Below are 26525 nucleotides of genomic sequence, written 5' to 3' on the forward strand. Positions count from 1 at the left end.
GAGCAATTCCAATGGTTTATGATTATTATGATGCTAAATTCTAATAATATTTGGATTTTGTGTGCAATACATGTGACATAGGGAGGCAAATTTTAAGGCTCGCACACCTTAAAGTGTATGCTGAACCACTCAGACTCCTTGAATGCATCAAGTCGAGGTAAGTGGCTCTTCCCAACCATTGAGTAGACTGTTCAGGTATTCCATGATTCTAAAAGACATATCTACATGATCGTCTTAAGTGTGTGCTTTATTCACACGAAACCATTGGCTCATTATCCTGACATCGATTTCAAGCAAATCGAATGGATATCATTGCAAAATTCTCCTTGAGTGCCTTCTCTATGGCCCTCGGATTGAAGTTTAGCAATTTGTCCTGATGTTTAGACTCAAAATGGTTTGGTAGAATCCCATCCAAAGAATTGAGCTCATTACATGATCTTTACTTTGAAATTGCAACTTACCAACTTTATGTTGGAGTCATGCAGTCTTACACGCTCATGACCAAACTGCATAATGTTATTCTCCTCTATCTTTGATACGTGGAAATCTACCAAGTATTTCCCATCTGTAGTAATTCGGTTGCATACCGATATCACCACCCGGCATACATCATTGGCCCCTCAACATATAGTTGGGATCTATGTGAGGAATAATTGTATCTCCGTCAATACTTCAAGCCCCTCCATGGGGAGTTATTCAAGGCCAGTATGCTGATTCAATGAGGAACATTTCCAGGCATTAGGGGAAGATTTCAAGTACCATAAAGAATGCCAAGGAATTAGTGGAATGTTCAACATATTTCTGCCTCAAATCCACGTACTCAAAGATCCGAACCATGCGTTCAGAAGATTTGCAACACAATGCAAATAACCTGCCAGATTTATTTACTGACTATAAAGGTGTCACACAATCCTACTATCCTGCAAAAGTACGCCTGAAAGAGTGGAGGTACCAACAAAATCCACTCCACTCCCCGTTCAAAGCAACAGGGGGGGTGTATGGCAGAAGTACACATCAGGATTCAGCTTCTCGCAAGCAAGGATATCAAAGCTTGTGAATCAGTAAATGCAAGTCAACTTCACGTTGACAGACACCTAATGGGTAGTATACACCCAATGGACGGAAAACCGCCACCAACCCAGGTCATAGTGCACACAATGACCGGGACATCAGAATACCCGACTCAATCGCATTGGGAAATCGCGAGCAGCGCCATGGGTAACGATATTTCCATCAACTATATATTGATATATAGATTCTGGAGAAACATATAACCGGAAGTCTACAAATGTCGACATACATTTCTTAACTAGATTGCAAAAACCTTTCAAGTGATTCAGATTCAAAGACCATGGCCATGGCAAAGTGTGAACAACACTCGGACTGAACTCAAGCAAAGGGTATAATCTAGGTAGAAATGATCTTGCTCAATAATGGAAAGGTATTCATAAGCAATACCTACACCAATTTTGTTCTAGAAACAGAATTGAGAACAACAAGGTGGTGAAACAGAGAGCAACTATTGTAGCACAAGGGTTCACGCAGATACCCAACTATTCTCCAGAGATGGAATCTTTTTTTGATAACTTATATCATTGGCAGCACAAAATCATCTATCTTTGCAGTTGATAGATGTAGTGATTGCATATCCATGTGGATCACTAGATTCAGACATATATGATTGATTCCCAATGGAATCTCAATTCTGAATCGAAATACAAAATGCAACATGCATTGTGTAAAATCAGTAAGTCACCATACGATTTATTGTTGTCGGTACATATGGTACAACCGACGTAGTGAGTTCCTTATGCACAAGGCTTACTCCTACAATGATGATTATCCATGTGTGTGTGTCTACAATGAAAACACATGTAATCATCTAAATGACGGAGTTTAAAATGAAGGATTTGGGTAAACCAAAACACCGCTCGTTACTACAACTTGACCATCTTCATTCAGACATTATGGTACACCATGTTGTCTATATCCATATTATATTGGAGAAACTCATTATGGACAAATCTTATCCATCCATAACTCTCATGGTAGTTCATTCTCTAGACGTAAGAGAAAGATCTATTTAGACCAAGAGATGATGGAAATGAGATATTGGGACTAAACGTTCCATAATGCCATTGGATCCAACAAACACAATTGGTTGGTACTCAAGAATATCTTTCGATATCTCCAAGTCATCAAACATCTTGTCCTGGTTTTCCAGTTTCACAGAAATGTGAACACCGATATCATTGGATACATTGATCAGATCCCTAATATGGCAGATCGTAGTCAAGCTTAGTGTTCCTACTAGGTGTGATAGCCCCTCATGAAGAGTCTTTGAAACAGACCTCATGGCTACATCCACCAACCATTATCTCAACGATATAATGTTTCTTGTGTTATCCGGATGCAAACAGGTTACATAATAAGCAATATCGCTATATTGCATATCTTGCAAGTCAACCATATGACTGATTTGTTCACGAAGTATCTACCAACTTCTACATTCCAGATATATGTTCTTGGAATTGGTGTGTGACGGCTTCGAAATTTGCAAGAATCAAGGAGAGTATCTTCCTGAATTGTTCCTGTTCAATACATCATATTATACTCTTTTTCCCTTCATGACTTTATTATACATGTTCTCATAAAGTTTTTTAATGAGGTAATATCAACACAAGATCATGTGCCCTACTTTCTCTTTTCCCCATAGGTTTTTTTTAGAAAAGTATATGCGGCATATTATTGTCCTCTAAACTCTATGAGTTTTCTCGTATTGAGTTAAAAGAGACAATAACCATTATATCTTGCATCCTTTTCTTCTTCTTTTCCATTGGGTTTGAAGGAGTTTTAGCAACATATCCTACACTACTCATATTTTTCCCACGGGGTTTTTAGAGGGGACTTAATCAAGATGATGGATTCTTATGACAAGCGGTGATTAGGAGTCCTTTCTTGAGATATCCTTATTTTATGACATCATATTATGCTATCTCTTTGTGAGTTTATGTTCCAAGTTCTCATCAAGTTTTCATGAAGAACTTTTTGGAGAAGAATCTTTTAAGATCATAGCCCTACCTAGAAGATCGTGAGACAATTCTACATGGTCAAGCGTAGATTAGGAGAAGTATTAAGATTAATTACAAATGTAATTAGGGGAAATCTCCCCTTGCCCAACCGTCGTGCAGTTGCCTCCCGCACAGACGCATCTGGTCTGGAACCGATATCTTGTCCGAACCGTCATATCCCTCCAGACCATATAAATGGCATCCTGTAACCATCAATGAGATCAATCAATCACTTAGACTCAAAACACCATCATCGGTTATGCTGCCTGTTCGGACGCTGACGTGGTGCGCGCCCGTGACTCCGTCAGTTGTGGTCACCGTGCCTCAGGTTTCGCCACCGCGAGAAGTCTCAGAGCCGCCGTGGCGTTCCAGGCGGCAGCAGCCCATGGACGTGGGAGAGTTAGGTGGAGTTGGGTAAGGCAATCCTCAAACGATTTTGGCTAATCGTTATGATAATAGCGGGTTATTTGTTAATCACGTTTAAGTGGATTCTCAGGGATTCCACCTTCGATTCTTGGCCTTCATTGAAAAGACATGTTCACTGATACTTCGCCATGACAGAAATACCAAACAAAGATTCACGGAGACAAACGCATCAGATAAAAACTGCATATGAAGAAACAACCAAGATTATTGGCCTCATAGAGAAGATTAGATCGCTCCACATGAAGAAAATTCAGACATATGCTTGTCTATAATTTAGTTTAATCCTTGGCCACTAACAAACCAAAACACTTACACAAGAACACATCAGACAAAATATCAATCGTTACCTTCCTATAACCCGATGCAAAATCCCACAAGAAGAATGGACAAAAGACAAGTTGACAAACAAGCACACAGAATTGCAGCATGCTCCAGACAACAATCCTGCAGTTTCTAGTGAAAGCAAGCATGCCTTATACGCTGGAATGAGGTAGTCTCAGCTACAACAAACCACAATGTCCAGAACTTGAGAATTGCATAGAAGACATTAAGGTAGCACTGATGATCACCCTCCGGCCTCCGCTACGAGTTCACAGGATCTCATGAAAAAAATGGTGATAAGACATGTAGGAAGGTTGGTAAGCGGGTTGCCCATTAACATGGGCAGGCCGACCAGATTTCCTTCCTTGGTAGTTTAACTACAACCAAATCTGGCAAGCAAGACAATGGTACAAAGAACCCAAGCCTTGGTACAATGCAGACCTGATAAGACCATGCTTTAATAAATGAACAAATGGTTATGAAGTGCAACAATGGTGAGCGGTCAGACAATGCTATCTAGGCAAATGCATCTCCATCAGAACACAGCAATGTTTGCTGCTCGGAGCCCAGTGCATATCTGAGTTGGGATGGAATCTGTAGCACTCAAAAAAATAAATTTGGATCACGCGCTGTCCAAAAAATTAACACATTAAAATATGCAAGACACTTCAACTAGACACTCAAAAGCTGTTCAATTTGGCTTCAGAATTGCAGAAAGACAGCATGGAAGCATAGCAACCGATCAGTCCCGAAAGATGGTATGATTAATAGGTTTTTCATCACTAGCCAAGCATGAACAAATATGCCTCTAAAATTTCAGCATAGATCAAATATGAACTAACGCAAAATATGCTAGTCCTGCACGCAGAGAATAAGCTTCCAGGCATCATATAGTTTCCTAAATTTTCATCAAAAGAAAAGCTTGCAGATACCAAAGGCATAAAAATAACAATGAGATGCATTCGAAATGAGAGGAAAATGATTGTTGGCGAAAGAGATTATCAAGCTCAACACAACTGCCCACTTTCCTCAAATTAATATAGCAGGAAACACTTTCAGTAACAAATGCACATCAGAAGGCATTTAACCGATACACACTTATCCTGCTAAGGCAACAAGGGAGACAAAAGTGAAACCACTTCGTATGCAAAGCAGATAGATTCAGAAGCACTCATCCCATATGAAGGATAATGAGAGGAAAATGATTGTTGGCAAAAGAGATTATCAAGCTCAACACAACAGCCTATTTTCAGCAAGAAATACACAGCAAAAGGCATTTAACCGATACAGGCTTAGCCGGCAAAGGCAACAAGGGAGAAAAAAGTGAAACAAATTCGTATGCAATGCAGATAGATTCAGAAGCATTCATCCCATATGAAGAACAGAAAAGGCAAGCGTATTCTTATGCTGTCATGAAACATACAACAATGGCGCAAAAATACACACAAGTGTCAGATTAGATGGGAGGAAAGTGATTGTTGAAGAAAGCATATAAAGGCTTAAACAAGCTGTTCACTTTCCCCCAATTGGTATAGGATGGAAAACTATCAGCAGTACATAGAAAGTGTTTAAGCCGATACAGGTTTAAAAGCACTATCAACCCATATACAATTGCAACAAAGACGAACAAACAGTAACAAGCTTAGCCATTGCCACAGAGCATGGAAATTGCAAGACAACTCAGGGTAATCTTAAGTTACTAAGTGCCACAAGGTTTTCATGATGCATTTGGTGGCAATGCTTAAAAAACAGATGTGCATACACAATGGCTAAAACATACACAGCAGATCAACCACATAGAATCAATATTCAACTACCAGCATAGTCATTATCATTAATCCAAAACAGTAGGTGCTAAGCTTATAGCACATCTAAGAACGAAATTTAAGAGTAACAAGTTTTCTCATGGACCAAAATAAGACCACTGTATCAAGACAAGGCAGTTCAACTCTTTAATCCACAAAAACAGATCATAAAACAGAAAAGACACATTATCTAGATAAAGCAAGATGGCCCATTATACCCTTCAAGCAGCAGCCGCATCTGCACTCTTCTCACCATCACCACCCTGAGTAGTTGCTTTATTAGCCTCTGCCTCGGCAGCAGCATCCATCTCCTGTGCAGTAGCATCGACATCATCTGTAGCCGGACGAATCTGCTCCTCCTCTGGAAGTGGCTCTTCAACATAATCGTTCTCAAACGCATCATTAGGAACCTGATAGATCCTCATCTGTGGCTTTGCAGGATCCTTCACAAGCACATACTTGCCCTCTTCAAACTTCATGCATATGTCCACAATCGACTTGACAATTCCCCACATGTTTGCAGTGTTGAGGTTGATCTGGGTAGCAAAATCCCTTGGCTTGTAGCCCATCACAGTGAGTATGGAGTGGTTGAAGTGGTCGCGGGGGTGCACACGTGACACATAACCCAGCTTCATCATGTCAGCGCCAGAAAGTAAAGCCTGGGCAGTCCAGCGAGCGAGCTTGTTGGCATTGTTCTTGAGCTCTGTAGCAAGCACAGCTCCACGCTGGGACTCAAGCTTTTGCTTCCAGTCAACACCAGTAATCTTAGGATCAAACTCATTGAGTGCATTAAGCGTGAGGAACTGGCGAGCACCAGTTGGATCAACACCAGCAGCATGCACTTCACAGCGAGCAATGATGCTAATATCATCGTCCAGCTTCCAGCGGCGATAACGGTAGCAAACAGGCGCCGCCTCCTCATTCTCAGAGGCAAATGGGTTAGGCTCATCAAAGGTAACCTTCTCGCCATCACGTACCAGCACCTGCTGCGAGAAGTTCTGGTTGATGTAGGTGGCCTCGACAGCAAGAGCCGGCGCGGAATTGATGTCATCCTTGTTCTCAGGGAGCTGCTCCTGGGCAGTCTCGTTGACAGTGAGCAGATCGAGCTGGGAGCCCTCGCGCTTGTCGAAGAAGAGCTTGTTGCCGACGCGCTGCACGACAATGTCCCACGAGAGGATGCTGCGGGGCGTGCACATGAGGGCGGCGAGGATGGCGTCGGTGGCGAAGACGGTGGCCTTGTCCTCCTCGGCGAGGCGGCGGATGATGGGGTCGTCGGTGGTGGTGATCTTGAAGAACTGGCGGTTCTTGAAGCGCTCGAGGCGGCGGGCGGTCTTGGGGTTGACGCGGTCGTAGGTGCGGTCGTACGAGTCGACGGCGCCGCAGACGAGGAGGTCCTCGGGCTGGTCGTTGACGGCGAAGGAGAGCTTGGTGAAGTTGGCGAAGGGGATCTGCTCGAGGATGGTCCAGTCGGGCTGGATGTCGACCGAGGGCTTGGCGGTGTTCTGCTGGTTGCCGCGGAAGCCCTGGTGGTGGTGGGAGCGGTGGTTCTGGTAGTGGCGCTCGCGGCGGGCGCGCTCCTTCTCGGCCTCGCGGCGCTTGGCCTCGACCTCCTCGTCGCGGCGCTGGGGGAGCTGGGGGCGCTGGTTGAAGCGCCACTTGGGGCCGAAGCGCGGGTGCTTGGGCGGCGGCTTGGCGTCCACGAGGCTGAAGGACGAGTCCTCGGCGGCGGCGGCGAGCGAGTCGTCGGCCGAGGAGAAGTCGAAGACCGAGTCGCGGGAGGCGGCGGCCGCGTGGTGGCCGTGCGCACCCGGGTGCCCCGGGTTGCGCGTCCAGTCGGCGATGCGGCCCAGCTTGTCGGAGCGGGAGAAGGGCGCGAAGGGGATGGAGGCCGTGGCGACGGCCCCGCCCAGCAGCGGCGCCGCGCCCGGCGCGTCGGGAGGGCCCCAGCCGTCGGGGTTGAAGGGGACGACGCCCACGTCGAAGCCCATGGTCGCGGCGGCGGCGGTGCGGATGGATCCGGTGGCGGCGGCGGTGCGGATGGATCCGGTGGCGGCGGCGGTGCGGATGGGATGGGTTAGGGTTGGGTGCGACGCGATGGAGGAGGACGGGACGAGGGGGCTTTAGGGTTTGGGTAAGCGAATATTTATTTTCTGATACTTCCAAGGGCCTCTAGCGGGCCTATGGCCCACAGGTCAGCGTGTGCTCCTTGGACTCACGTGTCAGCGTCCGATCCCGGCCCGTTAAATAAGTGGAATATTTCTACACATGAAAAAATATCATCGATCAGATATCTCTCGACTCAATATTCTTCTCTCAGATCTCAGTTTTTTTTAATAATCTATCAGATCTCTGCTTTTTATTAATAAAAAAAGAAACAAATCTCTCAACGTTGGGCTATGTTCTTTTCAAACCAAACAGAAAAAAAAACAGATTTGAGGTAAACGTTCTTCAGTAATCTTGTCATAAGTTCGGACCGTGTTTAGAAATCATGTCATGAACACGTTTGGAATTCGGCGATTTCAAGCTAAACCGCTAGGGTTCCAAGACACCATGCACCAACACACCAAACAGAATTGCACGATTCCTTCATGAAATTCCACAGAATTCAAACGGTAAGCCTTACAGCGGGGGAGTTCAGACAGCAGGCAGCAGCCGGTTCGACATTCAACACAGTACTAGTATAAGTTTCAGGCTCATGCTTTTATTCTGTCCGACCCGGACGACACTCGGTGCGACATCATAATGTTCCCGATCCCATACCGAACTGTTACAGGCATCAACAGCCATGGAATGGCATAGCGCGGTGGATAACGGCATGTCTGCGACACTTCAGTTCAAAATTCAGCGAGCGGTTACAGGGCGCCCACAGTTCTTATTACTAGAGCAACGAGACGGCATGGGCATAGCAAATGGCAGAGTTCCGTTCAAAAAAGGACATGGGAGCTACTCGGTGGATTCCTTGTTCTCGGCTGCCTTGGCCTCCTCGGTGAACTCCTGGTTCAGGGTTGTAGCCTCCGTAGGCGAGTTGGCACCCTCTGCAATGGCAAAGATGGCAAAGCGATGCTTGTGAGGATGGCAAGATAAATGTACTGGATTGCTTGCTTGCTATCTTGTAAATATGAAGTACCGTCGCTGTCAGTAGATGCATGAAGGAATCGTCGTGAACGGGCTTGCTGCTGGGTAGGCTGCAGGAAGATCGAGGAAGATGTAAGCGACCAAATAAATTCAGTGTAGCATGCAAGTTAATTTCATAATTATTACCACATCTGACAGCAAAAGGATATCAGCTCCACAAGCAAAGACTTATTAACAAGAATGAGGTAACAAAACATGTAATTGACACTGAATCCAGTTTAAATACTGGGCCAAAAAACTGGATATGTGATCTATTGGATTGCTAGAAAGACCCCCAAATGCGCAAATGGAACAGCTAGCAGCTGGTGCCAAACGGAGAAAGTATCAACAGTAGTAGTGTAGCACGTCTGATAGCAAAAATCAGCTCCACAAGCAAAGAATTACTACTCCCCCCATTCCTAAATATAAGTCTTTTTAGAGATTCCACTATGGACTACATACGGAGCAAAATGAGTGAATCTACACTCTAAAATATGTCTATATACATCCATATGTAGTTTGTAGTGGAATCTCTAAAAAGACTTATATTTAGGAACGGAGGGAGTAACAGAACTAGGGGGCAGGAACCTTGAACTGAGTTCATTTTAAATACTAGAACAAAAAATGGATATGTATCTATTGGGTTAACATAGAAAGACCAGCAAATACACTAATGAAAGAGCTAGCAGATAATGTCAAACAGATACAGTATCAACAGTGGTATAATACAAGGTAAGCACATTCTTGCAAACAATGAGTGTCAGTTTTAGCACCTGTAATTTCGGTCGAAGTGCTTCAAGCGGGCCTTTAGGCTTTTGAGGATGTCCTCCTTGCTGCAGGAAACCAAACGATCAGGTGAGCAAGATCACGTAGGAGTTGCATTGCTTCCTCAAAATCCATTTAGCTTTCGAAAAGAACAGTACAATACCTTTCCCAGAGCCCAATCAGCAGAATCAAAGTAAGCTCGCTCATGGTCCTGATACATTTTAACACGGGTGAAACTAATGGATATGGAGCTAAAATTGATCAAACTTCCCTGACTGCTTTATACATAGATGACATAAAGTGTATATATACATCTAATAGGTAGTAATATATTTAAGGCAATGATACCTTGGATATGAGTGGTGACTTTTTGGGCAGTACTCCTCCATACTTTTTCTTGATTACTGCTTCCTGCAAATACTCAGTAAAGTCGGATTGTGCTTATGGAATATATTTTTGACAGTTTTACAGTAGAAAGTAAATTAGTAAAATCGTACAGATGGAAACATGCAAGCACACAAGGTTAAGCATTACAATCGTTAACAAAAGATGATACCTCCTGCTGTGCTGATGGCATCTCATTTCCTTTATTCTGGTCGGCAGTTTCCACTTTCACATCAGAAACATCTCCTTCAGGCCTCACCTGACCGGTCGTCTCATCAGATGGCTTCTCCGACATATTGTACGAACGGATGCTCAAACAAGCTACAAGGAGATAGATTTCTTATCAGATAATTTATCCCAATGCCATAAAAATTAGCAGCCATAAAGTACAAGGGCATACACAAATTGGGAATAAATATGAAACGTATTCTAGGAAATATATTGACATTTCAACCATAATGTAGCAGTACAAAGAAGATGCTTACATAAATAAGTACTGGGAAGTCAATGTACTAAGACATACACAAAATTTCAACCATAATGTAGCAGTACAAAGAAGATGCTTACATAAATAAGTACTGGGAAGTAAATGTAATAAGACATACACAAAATTTACTTCGGAAAAAATGAAGAGGTAAATAAAATTGTGTAACCCATCCTGGGTATCTCTATTTTGGAGAAGAGAACCAGACGCCAACTAATACTGGTCCAGTTGTTTAACAGGTCTTGTAGAAGCATTTCTAAGTCCTAGCGTCGAACCTAACACCGGTATGCCATCTTGAACCAAGGTTGTTGCTCGGTCAGGTACGGCGAGTGGGGCAAGCAATAACTGCAGAAGTGGCAATGGCAGCATTTTGAACAAGGCTTATTGTCCTTGACAGGACTGCATGAAGGCAGTCAGCCTGAGCCCAACAAATGTAGGAGTACATAAGTATACCCCAGGACTTCAATAGAAGTACTTGAAGCCGACAAGTGAAAAAGTACAGCACCGACCGATTTAACCTCTCTATGCATCGGAAATCAACATTTCAAGAGCGCTAAATGATGCCATGACAAGATCTGCAATCATTTGCGTCTGATATATGACCTGCCACACAACCCAGTGCAGGAAACAGAGATACTGCATACACGAATGATCTCCCTCTCTCCGGCCAACATATGAGCTACTCCGTCGGACAAGCTCTACAAGCATATACGTGACGAATCAATCAAGCTCTGGGCCGAAACTCTACTGAAATACCGCCGGTCAAGGGAATTTATGGTGCCCCAAAATTCCGCCCGTTCCCGACGAGGCGCTGGAAGAAGGCGAGGCACGCAGCTAGAGCTACCGCCGCTCGTCTGAGGCCTAGCGGGGGCGGATCTAGGCGGCGCGCCCGAGATTCGTGGGCGGCGGCGAGGGTCTGGCGAATCGCTGGAGCTCGTACCTCGGGATCGGACGGGGTCGCGGCGATGCGGGAGGCGGAGGAGGCGACGGATACGCGTGGGAGGCGGGGGGAGGGAGGGGTCTGGAGCGAGGCCGCCGGCGGCACGGCGGTGGCGGGGCGGCGATGGTAGGTCGCCAGGGGAGGGGAGGGCGACGAGGAGGAATCGGCGAAGAAATGCAAGGGACGGTGGAGCGGAGGGGAGGCGAGCCGCGGTCTATGAGTGGTAACTGAATCTGATTCCACTTTTTTTTTCCTTGTGCCACGGGTGGAATGAAAAAAGAGGAAAATGTGAAAGGGGGCATTCTGCAAAAAAAAATACTGCTCCCTTCGAACTAAAACCACGACGAGTAATTTGCAACGGAGGAAGTACTTCAAAAGAACTCTTTCAGGGAACTTTCTTTTTTTTCTTTTCTGAATTTGGTCACTTTTTGGGCCCGATGAAGCGCAAAACGACGGTCATTTTTGACTGGGTCGATTCAAAAGACGTCACCGCATATTTGAGGAACACGTGGGTAGATTCTCTTTTTCCGGGATTTGGAAATTTCAAATTTAAGATGATGGATTTTATCGAGCTCCGTCATCTCTTTGTTTTGGTACCTTTTCGTCGAACTACGACTCATACCATAGAACATAAAATATGCTGAATTCAAGATTTCGCCGATATGATGAGGAACTGGATTTTCAAGTAGCGTCCACCATCAATCATCACCCACGGTCTATGATGCTTTACCAGAGTCTGAATAGCTCCCCACAACAACAACAAAAATTGAATAACTCTATCTTCCACTAACAATATATTTATTTATATTACACTCTCCTTTTTGGTTTGTAAAGGCATATGCATTTTAATTACTCTCTCCTTTTTGTTTTGCAAACGCATATGCATTTTTAACTCAGGTCAAACACTTTAAAGTCTGACCAAAATTATAGGAAAAATGACAGCATCAACAACACAGAATCAATATCATCAAATACATCAAGAAATGCATTCTCATAGGATATACATGTGGTATATTTATAAATGTTAAATATTTTTCCCATAAACTTGGTCAAACAATGAAACCTTTGAAAATTTTGGCTTAGGAGAAAATCGTATGCCAAATAGGGAGTACATTCTTATGTCAAGGGGCTCGTCAATTCCAAATATTCTTTTCCTGCTCTTTTTTGTCACTCCTTTGAGTTTGATTGTGCCCCGAGTCGACAAAAATTGTCTGTCAAAATATAAGAGATGGCTGTGAAATTGTTATGGACCAGACAAAATCTAAAATCAAAGCCCATCCCTATCTGCACGACTCCATCACGTGCGAACAATCTGCTGAAGTGCTGAGATCTGTTGATACCAAAGTTCTGGTGCAAAGAGCCAAAGACAAACATGAGGATCAACAAAGGGGATCAGGGATAACTGAACACTAACACACAACCACTGTGCAAAGCATACCGTACATGAAGATACATATATCAGTAGATTGCACTCTGGGGTAGCTCCTCCTCTTCCCCTCGACAGTCAGGCCTACAACAAGGGGTGAACTCTTTGCAACTCAGAACAGCAGGATCACGTTGGTAACTGTGATGCAGATGACGGCGAGGGTCGCGACTATCGATCCCGGACGGAAGGCTCTATCCAACCCTCTGTTCCTGGTGAAGTACTGAAAGGCGAGATACACGGCTACCGTCAAAGATAGTATCCTGCCAGCTTGAGTTCCCCTGTGCACGGGAGGTAGGAATCGGAGCGAATGAGCAAAAACCAATACCCTAAATGATACAGTAGCAGCAGCACAGTATAGCCAAAATAGGGAGAATGTTTCATACCTCAGACTCATCACCTGGTAAGGAGCAATGATGATAAGCCACATTGTTGAGAGTGGAAGCTCCAGCTCACCTGCCATAGGCATAAAGCATGCGCCGTAAGTAACATACCCCAGTTTGTATGTTTTACCGATTATCCAATCAATGTTAGCCTGATGTTTGAACCCTCCTTGTCACTCTACCTGGAGTGGGTAAGAACAAGCGCACCAAAATCGCAAGAAAAGCTGTCCACAGCCCATATTCTCTCCTAACATTAGGAATTGATACCATAGTATAAGCAGGCCAAAAGAGAGTATTCTTATGTCAAACAAACGGGAAATGTATCAGATAGCTCTTTCCACCAAATAGCAGTGTCTTACTTGATCCATGGGATTACACTGCTAGGTGCTTGCTGTGCAAACCATGGCATGAGCCAAGATTTGTGTATGCCTGTCTCTTTAGCAACCAATAGCACGCTGCAAAAAGCAAGAGTAACAAATAAACTGCTGCGCTCCGTTGATACCAAAGTTTTGATGCCAAGATGAGCAAGAGGATCGACAAAGGAGGAGAGAAACTGGCCATTAGGAATAACTGAACACTAACACTGTATCACACAAGACACAACTACTGCGCAAACAATACCGCACATGGAGATATATACCATCAGTCATGTCACAACTCAGAGGTCATTCTTATTATGATAAAACAAGCTACAAAGTCTGACAGGATGATGCGCTACAAGGTTTCTTTTTTATTTATATCTGCACTCTGAAGAGGCTCTTGGCAACTCAGAACAGCAGGATCACATTGATAACTGCGATACAGATGATTGCCATGGTTGCAACTATCGATCCCTGATCGAAGGCTTTTCCTATTCCTCCGGTCCTGGTGAAGTGCTGAAAGGCGAGGTACGCGGCTAGTGCCAACGACACTATCGCGCCACCTTGAGTTCCCCTGTAGATAGGAAGTAGGACCGGAGAGAATGAGGAAAAAGTAGCAACCAGGACATAAACTGAAAAGCTAAGAACCTAACATATGCAGCAGTAGGCAAACAGTACGGCTAATGTCTTTCCAAATGGCAAGAATGTTTCATACCTCACATTCATCACCTGGTAAGGAGCAACGCTGACAGCCAGCATTGTTGACAGTGGAAGCTCTAGCTCACCTGCAATAGACAGACGCACATGCATAAGTAACATATATCTGTTCCATGTCTCATCAAATATCATACTCGATTTTAATCAGGACGTATGGATCTTCCTTGTTAGTCACTCTACCTGGAAAGGGTAAGAACAAACGCACCACAAGCGCAAGAAAAGCAGTCCACAGCCCATATTCACTCCTAAAATTAGGAATAGACACCACAGGATAAGTAGGCCAAAAGTAAGTGTTCTTGCCTCAAAAAGAATAAACATCCAGTAGCTATAGCAAGGAAAGGGGAAAAGGTATCATCAGATAATTCTTTGGGCCAAATGGCAGAATCTTACTTGATCCATGAGATTACGGCGGTAGGTGCTTGCAGAACAAACAATGGCACGAGGAAAGATTTGTGTATGCCAGTGCCTTTAGCAAGCAATAGCACTCTGCAAGAGGCAAAAGAGTAATAAATAAATGCTCAAATAATAATCGTTAAGGGGGTGGAAGGTTACACTGTGTACTTCTTCAGAATAATCCAATCATTTTATGGCAAAACCAAATATGCTGCAGAATAAAAATTCTACAAGGTGAATAGTAGGAGCCGAGTTTTCGAAGAATGTATCACTTTCAGTCATACAAGATTGCCCGTCCTCAAGAAAACAATTACAATTTGGAGTCATGGCCAGAACAGCCCCAGTAACTCATCCAAGTTCTGAAGCAAGATTACCACCTCGGCGTTGACAGTTACCGTCGCAACATGAATACGCGCTAGTACTTGCGATACATCGGAAGCATAAAGTAGATATACTACAGTTCTGCGGCAAGCTCAGCAAGTCACCAACCGGACCGAAACCCCTGTAAGTCATGTTGAACAGACTGATGGTGTTACCGTGACTGGAATTGATACCTTGGGTCAATTTCTGCATTCGAGTAATACGGCATTCAAACTTTTAATACGAAAAACTATGCATTCCCCTGTGATACAAAGTGCAAGCAGACTGGAAATCTGGCATCCTTCGTCGTCACACCGTATGGTGCTGCAAGTAAACTATGTGTCTAGTTTATTAAACACACGGTGTTATGTTCAGGTGTAAACAGACTGAAAATCTGGCATCATTAGTTCTTGTAAAGTGTGTTAATGTTGCTCCTGTCTCCTAGAGCTGTGAAATCACACGATGCGTTTTGATCACGAAACCAACTCTGTGCAACAGTTGTTGTAATGTCCCGTGGGCTCTGAACGAGTAACCATCAACAGATTGCGGAATCCGTGTGACAGGGATCGCGCATCTCACAATCCGGCAGCAGTTACCACCCACCCACCAGCATCAGCAGAAAACCAACACCCGCGCGTGTAACTCGCCGCCTCGCGGGCAAAAGCACGAACAGATTCGGAGCACGGAAAGGCTCATGCGTTTCTGCACGAGCAAATCGCGCCGGAGAAAGGTACTTTATGGCTGGGTAGCGACGAGGAGATGGGGACGAGGCACTCACGCGGCGGCCGCGACGGAGACCCACTGCGTCGTGGGCGGGCTGAGGTAGGCCGACGCGTTGCACACGATGGCGCTCCCCCGGCTCCGGCACGGCCGCGCCGCGCCCGCTCCCAGGGGCTGCGGCTTCATCGGCAGCGAGACGCATCCCCTGCATAAACACACACAGAGAGAGAGAGAGATCAGCCGCCGGCGCGGTGGGTAAGCGAATCACACGGACGGAAGGGGAGCGGGTGGGCGCGAAGCCCTCACCTGAGCGCGGCCGTCCGCGCGGCGGGGGCGGGGGAGCAGGCCGCATTCCCGGCGGGCCGGGCCGTCCGCGGCGGCACGGGGCAGGGCGCCGCGGTGGGGATGGCGAGGCGCAGCGAGATGGACATGGTGTCGGGCCCCGAGCGGGCGGGGCGGGTTCGTCGGAGGTGGAAGCCTCGCCGGTGGATGATGGTGTCCGTCTCTGGAAGTCTGTCGAACCGTAGCACTGTGTACTGGAGTGATGAGGGGTGGGCGAGCGGAGGGAGCGCGTGCGTGAGGGGGCACATCAATCAGATCAGATGAGCTCGCGGTGTGGGCGGGCGGCCACGTGGCGGGGCCTCGGTGGACGCGGGCCTCACGCTGGCTTGGCGGGCGTGGGGGCGGGTGCCGACTTGCCGTGCGGCGACCGCGTCCACGGCTTGGGCCTCGGCTCCTGCGCTGCATGCCTGCCGGTGAACGCACCGCCAGGGGAGGTGGTCGGCAGCGGCACGGACGGACGCAGACGGGCCGGGGGCGGGGGGCAGATTTCGTTTCGCGGTGACGGTCACAGGACAGGACGAGGGGACGCGTCCACGATAAGTGCTAGTAGTAGTAATCCTGTAGTAAGTAGATGTGTACTTTTTTTTAGAACGAAGACTTGAGATAAGCCCGACTTTGAATTAATAAAGTCATCAACCGGCCAGGATTACACAAGGCCATCAAGTAAGAGCGACCGAAAGATACAAAGAAGCTGACTGAGCAGATTACAACGCAACGCACACTACTGCACACAAAGGAAGAGACATGAAAGATCTGCGAGTGATGTCGAAGCCTGCTGCACATCGACACCAAGAGCATGAAAGCAGAGTAACCTCCGGGATCAGCCCAAGGCCTGCAAGCACTGCGAGCAGCCGGATCATGGGATTGGGACCCCGCAACCTGTCTTCCAACGCCGAAGAAGCCCACATTCTTCTCGCCTAGGCTCGAAGGCGCCGCACCGTCGGGTCGTTGGGCGCTCACCCGAGAGCACGGACATGTGCCGGTCGTAACCCAGAACAGGCATAGCTCACGGTTCTCACCACGCCGTAGCCTCACACCACTAGCTGCACTGCCACCCGCCCGGGCATCGAGAACAGAAGGAAAACCGTTGGGGGGATTGTCGAAGAAACCAGCTGCGAAGACCCAAGGGCGAAGCTTGGAGAAGCCTCTGCTTGGACTCGCAGCCGGCGGGCGCTCTCCTACCTCAGCGCCACTCATCCGGAGAACCAGACGACCCAAGGCGGCGCCTCCAAGGAGGGAACGACGCGCAGGGCACCGCCGCCGCCCAACCCGAGACGAGTTTTGGGTTTTCACCCGGGATCTGGGACGGGGATGGATAGGAGAGTCCTCAGCGGTGCCTTGAAGGAGAAAGGCGATGTGCGCACGCGCCATCACCGCCGTGGTTGGAGAGCCTACCAAGGGTTTCCCCCGGACTCAGACTGTGCCACCAGCACACCGCCGGCACCGAGACTGGCAGCCAAAGCTGCAGAGCGGACAACCGAAGGGGAGGAGTGAGCAGAGGAGGAGAAAACAGCCCGACCTTCAGATCTAGATCGGAAGAAATCCGCGCCACGACCACCCCCCACCGGCTCCGCGCCGCCCGAGCAACTGAGGAGGCCAGCCGCCACATCCCGCGCATGCCGCCTGTCGCAGAGGCCGCGCCACCTCGCCAACTGGGGCCGCCGCCCCGGAGTCCGTGGTCCTTCGCGAGGGGAACGAAGTGACGAGGGACCTCGCCGCCACCTTCATCGGGGCCGCCGCGGCTTGCCGGGCGTCCTTAAGTGGTGGCTAGGGGAGGGGATGCTGGAGGGGGTGGCGGCACAGGGGGGAAACCCTAGTCGCCCTCGGGTCGCCCGCGGGGGACGACACGGGAGCCGCGGGGGGGGGGGGGGGGGGGGGGGGGGGGGAGTTCAGTAGATGTGTACTTTGTTCCACGGCACCTTGGGAAAAGGACAATGTGGCGATGTTACGCGACGAAATCGTCACTTGGAGGGAGGCATGTACCTCATCCACATGAAGATGCTCGTGTAGTCGGTCGTATGCACGCCAAGGCACGTTACGATCACGACTGATCATCTCTCCACCTAACAAAAGGACTTGGCCGCAGGCAGTCATATCATACAAGCATCCATCCATGGATCCTTAAAAAAAAGTATTCATGGAGCCTGAAATTTCAAACGGTTCAAAGATCACATTTTGAAGTTTCAAAAAGAAATACACGTGCACATGGGGATGTTGTCTAATAATGTGCAAGTGTTCATGTAAAAAAAAAAAACGGTTGTTAAGGCATCTCTAGTCGATCCCTCAAAGCCGGCCGCCGTGTATATTTACTCGTCGGTGCCTTGATCTCAGGATAAAATTTTCCCTTCCCGCACCACCTCTCTCCTTGGCTCGCACCACATTGACGCCGGCGCTGCCCAAATCCACCCTGCACCTCCGTCGGCACTACCTCCAACGCCACAACCCAAGGATCAATTAGTGCCCCCTCAAAATAGCAGGATCCAACCATCAAAGGTCGCTGCAGTTAATTCGAGCGCGGATCTGCATCATGGTGCGCAACCGACCCGAGTACGCAGTGACGCCCCCTCTCCTCCACCAACCTACCACTGCCGCCATCGAAAAGGAAGTACTACAACGTGCATCACCGGCCATGGGGAGCGTGGGTGTGAGAAATCAAGGATCGGGACACCAACCATCACTACCGGATTAGCTCCTTTCAGACGGCTGAGCTAGCGACGAGGTACGACATGAAGGTAGTGAGAGGTGCGGGGGAATCAGGTGGTGAAGGTACATGGCGAAACTCCGTCAAAATCATACGGAGCTCCTCGTCGAGGAGCACCAACGGCTCGAGCTGTGCAAGGGGGCTATCAACGAGGCCGGACCATCCTCCATCGACTCCGGCTTCGGTCTAACGATGGTGAGTCAGACGGCTGCATCAGTAGGAAGAAGCTCGAGAACGAAATTGATTAGTTATTTTTAGTTTTTATTTTGTTGGAATCCTTTAAATTTGTGTGAAAAAAGGTTTTAAGACGGATATTCAGAACGGTGCCTAGGCTATCTACACCCAGTGAACAGTAAAATAAAAATAAATAGTAAAAAATTCTAAAACTTTTTTGCAAGCAAGATGCTTGAATGCATGTGGCGCGTCTTGCCACTAGACTAAGAGAGGGGTTGTGATTTGGGAACGTTCAAAATATGTACATAAACAAGTATAGAGCCCCATCAGCAATGAGCACTGTGGATCAAGAGCAATGTGGATTAGGGATTTCGGCTTCATCCACCCCCTCTGCTCGCTCACAAAGGCCAGAGCGAGCTTTGTAGGTGGATGGAGCTTTGCTCGTCCCTGGCGGCTGGCAAAAGATGCTTCAGTTTCAGTGGCTTTGATGAGCCATGCAAGGAATACATATTCCATCGCGTACAAAGTCAAAAAGATTAATCGGAAAGTGGATGATGATAGTAACAAACTCCGGTAGCATGCCCATCGATGACTAGCGCTGAAGCCAGTCGCTAGTCAACTTGCTGCAACAGATCGATCCCCACACGGTGACAAAGACATCTCATCAGATCAAATCAAATAAATGAATAAACAGGCATGGCGCGGCACCTCAATCAATAGTTCAATACGCTTCTTCTTGAACCGATGGCAGTACAGAGAGATCTGGCAAGCAGGGATTACAAGCGGATTACATGGAGGGGATCGATTGACTGAGCAAGAGCTAGCTAGTACTAGTAGCAGATTACATGGCGCATCTATGAATCTGTGGGCTATGGGTATCTAGCCGGCGTAGATGTGGATGTGGAGGGCGAGGGTGAGGATGGTGAAGGCGGCGAAGAAGAGGATGGTGTGGACGAAGATGGCCTTGCCGTTGGTGTGGAGGCCGCCGAAGTCGACGTGGCGGTGCGACCCCGGCATCTCCAACAGCAGCCCCGGCGAGAGCAGGATGAAGAGCACCACCCCCACCACCACCGGTGCCCAGTCCGCCATCCTCCGCCCGCTGGCTGATCTCCCCTCGCTTCTCCTTCTTCTTCTTCGGTCGGTCGATCTGATCTCACGGCTGCATATGAGTACTACTCGGGAAGGCTCGGGAGAGAGACTGGGAGTGGATTCTGGAGAGGATATAGAAAGGAGGAGGCGAGCGGCGGAGCAGGGGAAAGTAGAGGAGTGGAGAGGGAACAAAGGAGCAGCCGTCACGCGGACGGTTGGCGCGATTCGATGCCTTGCATCGGATGGGACGCAAGCCGGGCCGCCCAGCCGACACCCGTGGCGATCAACTCCTTTCTTTTTTCCCCTCCCGTGCGTGCCCAGTGTACCTGCGCGTGTCGTCCAGATGGTGGGGGTAGTAAGGGGGGAGTAAATAGCACAGAAGTACAATAATTGAGCCATTGAAAATAGATTGGTATCAAGATTGATAATCGTGTCAGTACCAACTTTAAGGCAAGACGTTGCAATAGAGGCTAAAAATGCAGTTTATACGTATTGACAGGGAAACTGACCAGTTGGGCCCGTCCGTCAGGTGCCATGTTGGCCGGTTGGCGCGTGCCCACGCGCTGACTCGGACAAGACTGAGTCGCACCGTTTAGTCGCGGCCCGAGCCTCCATCTCCGTCTCCGTCGTGCCCGTCGCCACCACCGACCGCCCGCGCCGCCGTGAGCTCGAGGTCCGCTCCTCCACGACCACGGCCCCGCTCCGGCCCCACACGCGCACCTTCCCCACCCCGCCCCGCCCCGCCGTGCCCGCCTCGCGCTCCTCCATCCGCTTCAGCCGCGGCGCCAACTCCTCCTCCGCCTCCTCCATCGACGCCGCAGCCTCCTCCGCCTTCGCCGTCGCGGCTATCCTCATGCCCCACCTCCTCTCCCCTTCCGCCGCCGTCGCCTCCTCATCCCCTTCCCCCTCCCCGTCAGCCCCCGTGTCCTGCCCCGCCACCGTCTCGGCGCCCCGCGCTGGCGCCCCGGTGGCCGTGGAGCTGCCGTGCGGGATGGCCGTTGGCTCGCGCATCACGGTGATGGCCCGGCCAACGAGGAGGGACGGGGCGGCGTCGTGGCAGTTCATGGTGGAGCTGCTCGGCACCAAGGCCGTCCAGGGGGAGGAGCCGCCCAGGATCAGAGGCGACTTCAGCGGCCGCCCCGTCATTGAGCTCAACACCTGCTACCGCATGTAGTGGGCGCTGCCGCAGGGCTGTGTGGCACGAGCATGTCGTGGAGCTTCAACCGGCATCTGCGACATGCATAATTTTTAGAACAATTAGACTTGCAGGTGGAATCGACAATGCACAGGAGCAGCTCTGAACACACAAAATGATTTACTCGAAACATCTAATATGTATATATAAGAACAACCGATATACAAGTGAGATCAGCAAAGCTGTTAGTTCCTAGATCAAAAACAATTGACACATGTACATGGTGTCAGCATCTAGCTAGTGTCAGAATCAACAGCTGAATTAACCAGCCACTGACCAAAAGAATGAGCGAATTACGCAAGCTAACTATCCAGAGGGCCTCCAAAGCAAGATCAAACTCGAACTCATCCTTGCTGTTTGATTCTCCAGAGAGCCGGGTGTTGCTTTTCAACTACCAAGCAATTTCATTGTCATCTGGCGTTGCAGCATTGAGCGCTCCCGGACTGCAGCTTCCTCCAGAGGCAGATCATGTGTTGCGGCGACTGGTAGTGCACGGTGTAGTTACCGTCGAAGCAGCCGGCCTAGAAGAACTTGACGTCGTGCGAATACTCGACCGGCTGGCGAGTCTTGTCGAACTTCTGAACCCACAATCAGGGGAAAGCACATCCATTTGTTAGCCTATAGACACACTGACACAAATGCTTCGATATTTACTTACTGACTGACAAGGATGGTGGTAATGACTTACTCTCAGTTTCTGGTTGTCAAACTTAGATACGATGTTACTCAACGATGTCTGATGAAATAACATAGCCCGGTCCGTTTGCGTAAGGTGGGTATACTTCTTCTTCCCATTCCTGAAGAGCAGCAGGAAAATTACATCACACTCATGTATGCTGGGTGAAATATATCACTACTAGTACCAGAACTTTGTCAGAAAGATGATACTCTATTTTTTTCTAAAATAAATATGATACTCTAATACCACTAGTAGGCATGATAAACATAACACCCTGTGTTTAGAAGACGATCATTGGATTTGCAATCATAATCATAGTTCCAGCTGGAATTAAACCCATGCTTGCTTTAGGAAAGGCAGAGGCTAGCATGAATGCACTAAAACATGAGACTGGAAAGGGGAACTAACAGATATGACCCGTTAAATACGTACTAGTTTTTCTTACCCCATACTCAGCAATGGAAATAGTCTTTAAAACAACGAGGTCATAGCTATCCATGAAAGGGACCGGAACAATGTCACCAAAGAACTCTGCCTCCTTCTTCAGCTCCTCGTTGGCCTCTTTTTCCCATTTTGTAAAGAAGTCTTCTATTAGAGTTTGCAAAGTCAGCAAAATAACTTCAAAGTTGTAGCAATCATCCACAAGTACTTACCAAAGCGACGAAGAACCGGCCAACACTGTTAGATGATTTCCTTGTAGCAATCATCCATGACTTGCGGACGGCCATCCGCTCGGCGAAATGGTTGGCTGCATAAAGGATGCCAATGGACAGCTCGTCAGGTTCAGTCGGCAGAGGTGAGGCCTTCCACTGTTCAGACATTCCCGAGTCCATTTCTCACACTTGACTGGTTCAGCCGGCAGAGGTGAGGCCATCAACTGAAATTGGAACCAATAGCAAGCAAATTCACTGATGAAATTTGTGTTGGTTTTAACGAACAAATAGCTTCAAAATTGAGATACTACTATTAAATTTCTTAGAGAACGGCAAGGAAAAAGCGAGATTGAACTGTGGAATCAAAGGAGCTCACCTCTATCCTCGTCAGGGCCGGGACGCCAGGCCCTCGCAGCGCTGCGGCAGCGCCCACTGCATGCGATAGCAGGTGTTGAGCTCGATGACGGGGCAGCCGGTGAAGTCGCCTCTGATCCTGGGCGGCTCCTCCCCCTGGACGGCCTTGGTGCCGAGCAGCTCCACCATGAACTGCGGTGACGCCGCCTCGTCCCTCCTCGTCGGCCGGGCCACCACTGTGACGCGCGAGCCGGCGGCCATCCCGCATGGCAGCTCCACGGCCACCGGGGCGCCAGCGCGGGGCGCCGAGACGGTGGCGGGACAGGACGCAGGGGCTGACGGGGAGGGGGAGGGGATGAGGAGGGAGGAGGCGGCGAAAGGGGAGAGGAGGTGAGGCAGGAGGTAGCCGTGGCGGCGAAGGCGGAGGAAGCTGCGGCGTCGATTGAGGAGGCGGAGGAGGAGTTGGTGCCGCGGCAGAAGCGGATGGAGGAGAGCGCGAGGCGGGCGCGGCGGGGCGGGTCGGGGTCGGGAAGGTGCGCGTGTGGGGCCGGAGCAGGGCCGCGGTCGTGAAGGAGCGGGCCTCGAGCTCACGGCGGCGCGGGCGGTCGGCGGTGGCGACGGGCACGACGGAGACGAAGACGGAGGCTCGGGCTGCAACTAAACGGTGCGACCCAGCCTTGTCCGAGTCAGCGTGCGGGCACGTGCCAACTAGCCAGCGTGGCACCTGACGGGCGGGCCCAACCGGTCAGTTTCCCTGTTAATACGTATAAACAACACTTTTAGCCTCTTTTGCAAGGCCTCATCTTAAAATTGGTACTGACGCGTAAAAATTACCAATCTTGATACTAATCTGCTTTTAATGTCTGAATTGTGATATTTCTGTGCAATTTACTCAACGGGAAGGTCAGGTGTACCGTGTGAAGGGGGAACATACCGTGTGCGGTGTGCCGCGGACCTTTTCCGTGTGCCACAGAGCAATGACAGCCGTTGGATTCGTATCACACCAACATGCTCGGTGTGCAAGCATCCACTTAGCTAATGTAGAAAAGTGATCTATTGCAAAGGGGAGCCCCGTTCCATGGCCGCGATTGCTGCTGCGGTCATGGAGCCTATGCTTTCTCATTTCGTCTTTGCCTTGCCCCCACGTATATATCTATATCATCTATATCAATATAAAAAGATCTAAATGAGCAGACTTAAACCATCTTAATTGTCAAATCATGTTATCTAGCGGTTCAAATCGCTTCAATGTTGAGCACCAAACACGTTTAACGCTTTAATTACCCATCACCGTCATTGGTTATAAACACGTTTTGACTCAACGTCATCCTTTGAAATCTACCATGTAATTAATATCCTGTCATTCCCGCGAAAAAGTAATTGATATCTTACCAAATAACAACACGCAACAGATATATCTTACTTAATATAACGTGCAACTAATATCCTACCTAATATAAACGTGCATTGCACGTGTATTATTACTAGTTAATATAAAAAGACCTAAAGAAGCAGATTCAAATCATCTTGACCGTCAAATCATATTATCTGGCGGTTCAAATCGCTCCAATGTTGAGCACCAAACACGTTTAACGCTCTAATTATCCACCACTGCCATTGGTTATAGACACGTTTTGACTCAACGCTGTCCCATGAAATCTGCCATGTAATCAATATCCTACCATTTTCGTGAAAAAAGTAATTGATATCTTACTAAATACCAACGTGCAACAGATATATCTTACTTAATATAACGTGTAACTAATATCCTACCTAATATAAACGTGCATTGCATGTACTCCCTCCGTTCCTAAATATTTGTCTTTCTAGGCATTTCAAATGTACTATAACATACGGATGTATATAGACATATTTTAGAATGTAAATTCACTCATTTTGCTTCATATGTAGTCACTTGTTGAAATTTCTAAAAAAATAAATATTTGAAAATGGAGAGAGTACATTATTACTAGTATGTCATTAGTGATCCCATGGATCAACGGAAATTTGACTAGTGGAGCATCTTTTATGGGCTTATACAAAAGAACACTAACTACATCGCATCCATTCAATTCTGCTCGCACGGTTGCCAACACCCCGTAGCACGGTAGCATGTGAAGGCCCGTATCACATGATATGTTGTATGTGAAGGGTACTCCCTCCGTCACGGTTTAGAGAACGCACTTCGGTTTTGATGCATTTTCAAAATAAAAGAGGATTAAGGTGTGTAGGCAATTAATGTTAAGTTAATTAGGGCGTTTTGAGTGTGGGTAAGCTGCATCCCATGCACGCGGTCCTTTTTCTGCACCACTGCATGCGCTAGGACTACTCGTTTATTGGTTATGGGCACACTGTGCATTAATTGAAGGAAATATGCCCTAGAGGCAATAATAAAGTTATTATTTATTTCCTTATTTCATGATAAATGTTTATTATTCATGCTAGAATTGTATTAACCGGAAACATAATACATGTGTGAATACATAGACAAATAGAGTGTCACTAGTATGCCTCTACTTGACTAGCTCGTTAATCAAAGATGGTTATGTTTCCTAACCATGAACAAAGAGTTGTTATTTGATTAACGAGGTCACATCATTAGGTGAATGATCTGATTGACATGACCCATTCCATTAGCTTAGCACCCGATCGTTTAGTATGTTGCTATTGCTTTCTTCATGACTTATACATGTTCCTATGACTATGAGATTATGCAACTCCCGTTTGCCGGAGGAACACTTTGGGTGCTACCAAATGTCATAACGTAACTCGGTGATTATAAAGGAGCATTACAGGTGTCTCCAAAGGTAGATGTTGGGTTGGCGTATTTCGAGATTAGGATTTGTCACTCCGATTGTCGGAGAGGTATCTCTGGGCCCTCTCGGTAATGCACATCACATAAGCCTTGCAAGCATTGCAACTAATATGTTAGTTGTGAGATGATGTATTACGGAACGAGTAAAGAGACTTGCCGGTAACGAGATTGAACTAGATATTGGATACCGACGATCGAATCTCGGGCAAGTAACATACCGATGACAAATGGAACAACGTATGTTGTTATGCGGTCTGACCGATAAAGATCTTCGTAGAATATGTAGGAACCAATATGGGCATCCAGGTCCCGCTATTGGTTATTGACCGGAGATTTGTCTCAGTCATGTCTGCATTGTTCTCGAACCGTAGGGTCCGCACGCTTAACGCTTAACGTTACGATGATAGTTATTATGAGTTTATGCATTTTGATGTACCGAAGTTAGTTCGGAGTCCCGGATGTGATCACGGACATGACAAGGAGTCTCAAAATGGTCGAGACATAAAGATTGATATATTGAAAGCCTATATTTGGACATCGGAATCGTTCCGGGTGAAATCGGCATTTTACCGGAGTACCGGGGGGTTACCGGAACCCCCCGGGGGGTTTATTGGGCCTACATGGGCCTTGAGGGAGAAGAGAGAAGGAGGCAGGAGGTGGCCGCGCGCCCCTCCCCTTCCTAGTCCGAATAGGACAAGGGAAGGGGGGCGGCGCCCCCCCCTTTCCTTCCTCTCTTCCTCCTCTTTCCCCTCTCTCTCCTTGTCCAACTAGGAGTCCTACTCCCGGTGGGAGTAGGACTCCCCTTGGCGCGCCCACCTTGGCCGGCCGCCCCCTCCCCCTTGGCTCCTTTATATACGG

The 26525-nt window shown here is 48.0% G+C and overlaps 4 protein-coding genes, 4 non-coding genes and 1 pseudogene across 9 annotated transcripts; all 9 read right to left on the reverse strand.

The window, feature by feature from the left end:
* Positions 1–4317: 4317 nt before the first annotated feature.
* On the reverse strand, positions 4318–4399 carry LOC125533402. The gene has a single exon (XR_007294279.1). It is a non-coding gene; the product is annotated as a small nucleolar RNA snoR118 (small nucleolar RNA).
* A 116-nt stretch (positions 4400–4515) lies between these two features.
* LOC125533264 lies at positions 4516–4607 on the reverse strand. Its single transcript, XR_007294195.1, has one exon. It is a non-coding gene; the product is annotated as a small nucleolar RNA SNORD96 family (small nucleolar RNA).
* A 176-nt stretch (positions 4608–4783) lies between these two features.
* On the reverse strand, positions 4784–4928 carry LOC125533403. Its single transcript, XR_007294280.1, has one exon. It is a non-coding gene; the product is annotated as a small nucleolar RNA snoR135 (small nucleolar RNA).
* A 348-nt stretch (positions 4929–5276) lies between these two features.
* On the reverse strand, positions 5277–5424 carry LOC125533404. The gene has a single exon (XR_007294281.1). It is a non-coding gene; the product is annotated as a small nucleolar RNA snoR135 (small nucleolar RNA).
* Positions 5425–5606: 182 nt separating this feature from the next.
* LOC125529312 (eukaryotic translation initiation factor 3 subunit D-like) lies at positions 5607–7752 on the reverse strand. The gene has a single exon (XM_048693730.1). The coding sequence runs from the start codon at positions 7609–7611 to the stop codon at positions 5845–5847; it is 1767 nt and encodes a 588-aa protein (XP_048549687.1). The 5' UTR covers positions 7612–7752; the 3' UTR covers positions 5607–5844.
* A 547-nt stretch (positions 7753–8299) lies between these two features.
* LOC125529339 lies at positions 8300–11543 on the reverse strand. The gene is made up of 7 exons (XM_048693755.1): positions 11311–11543; positions 10059–10207; positions 9851–9913; positions 9666–9713; positions 9511–9570; positions 8751–8808; positions 8300–8658 (listed from the first exon to the last, which is right to left on the reverse strand). Exons 2-7 carry the CDS (start codon positions 10179–10181, stop codon positions 8567–8569), a joined length of 444 nt encoding a protein of 147 aa, XP_048549712.1. The 5' UTR covers positions 10182–10207; positions 11311–11543; the 3' UTR covers positions 8300–8566.
* A 739-nt stretch (positions 11544–12282) lies between these two features.
* Positions 12283–16270, reverse strand: LOC125529324. Of its 2 annotated transcripts, none has more exons than XM_048693748.1 (10): positions 15972–16270; positions 15724–15870; positions 14583–14678; positions 14373–14437; positions 14191–14260; positions 13476–13571; positions 13299–13363; positions 13120–13189; positions 12754–13014; positions 12283–12657 (listed from the first exon to the last, which is right to left on the reverse strand). In XM_048693748.1, the coding sequence occupies exons 1-9, from the start codon at positions 16253–16255 to the stop codon at positions 12849–12851; spliced, it is 1059 nt and encodes a 352-aa protein (XP_048549705.1). In that variant the 5' UTR covers positions 16256–16270; the 3' UTR covers positions 12283–12657; positions 12754–12848. The 2 variants fall into 2 exon arrangements, with proteins under 2 accessions (XP_048549705.1, XP_048549697.1); XM_048693740.1 differs by having other exon boundaries at positions 12749–13014.
* Positions 16271–19599: 3329 nt separating this feature from the next.
* LOC125529349 lies at positions 19600–20262 on the reverse strand. Its single transcript, XM_048693766.1, has one exon. It carries the CDS (start codon positions 19969–19971, stop codon positions 19762–19764), a length of 210 nt encoding a protein of 69 aa, XP_048549723.1. The 5' UTR covers positions 19972–20262; the 3' UTR covers positions 19600–19761.
* A 1007-nt stretch (positions 20263–21269) lies between these two features.
* On the reverse strand, positions 21270–23975 carry LOC125533129 (annotated as a pseudogene).
* Between the last annotated feature and the right edge of the window lie 2550 nt (positions 23976–26525).

This window comes from Triticum urartu, chromosome 1 (assembly GCF_003073215.2).
Source record: "Triticum urartu cultivar G1812 chromosome 1, Tu2.1, whole genome shotgun sequence".
NCBI lineage: Eukaryota > Viridiplantae > Streptophyta > Magnoliopsida > Poales > Poaceae > Triticum > Triticum urartu.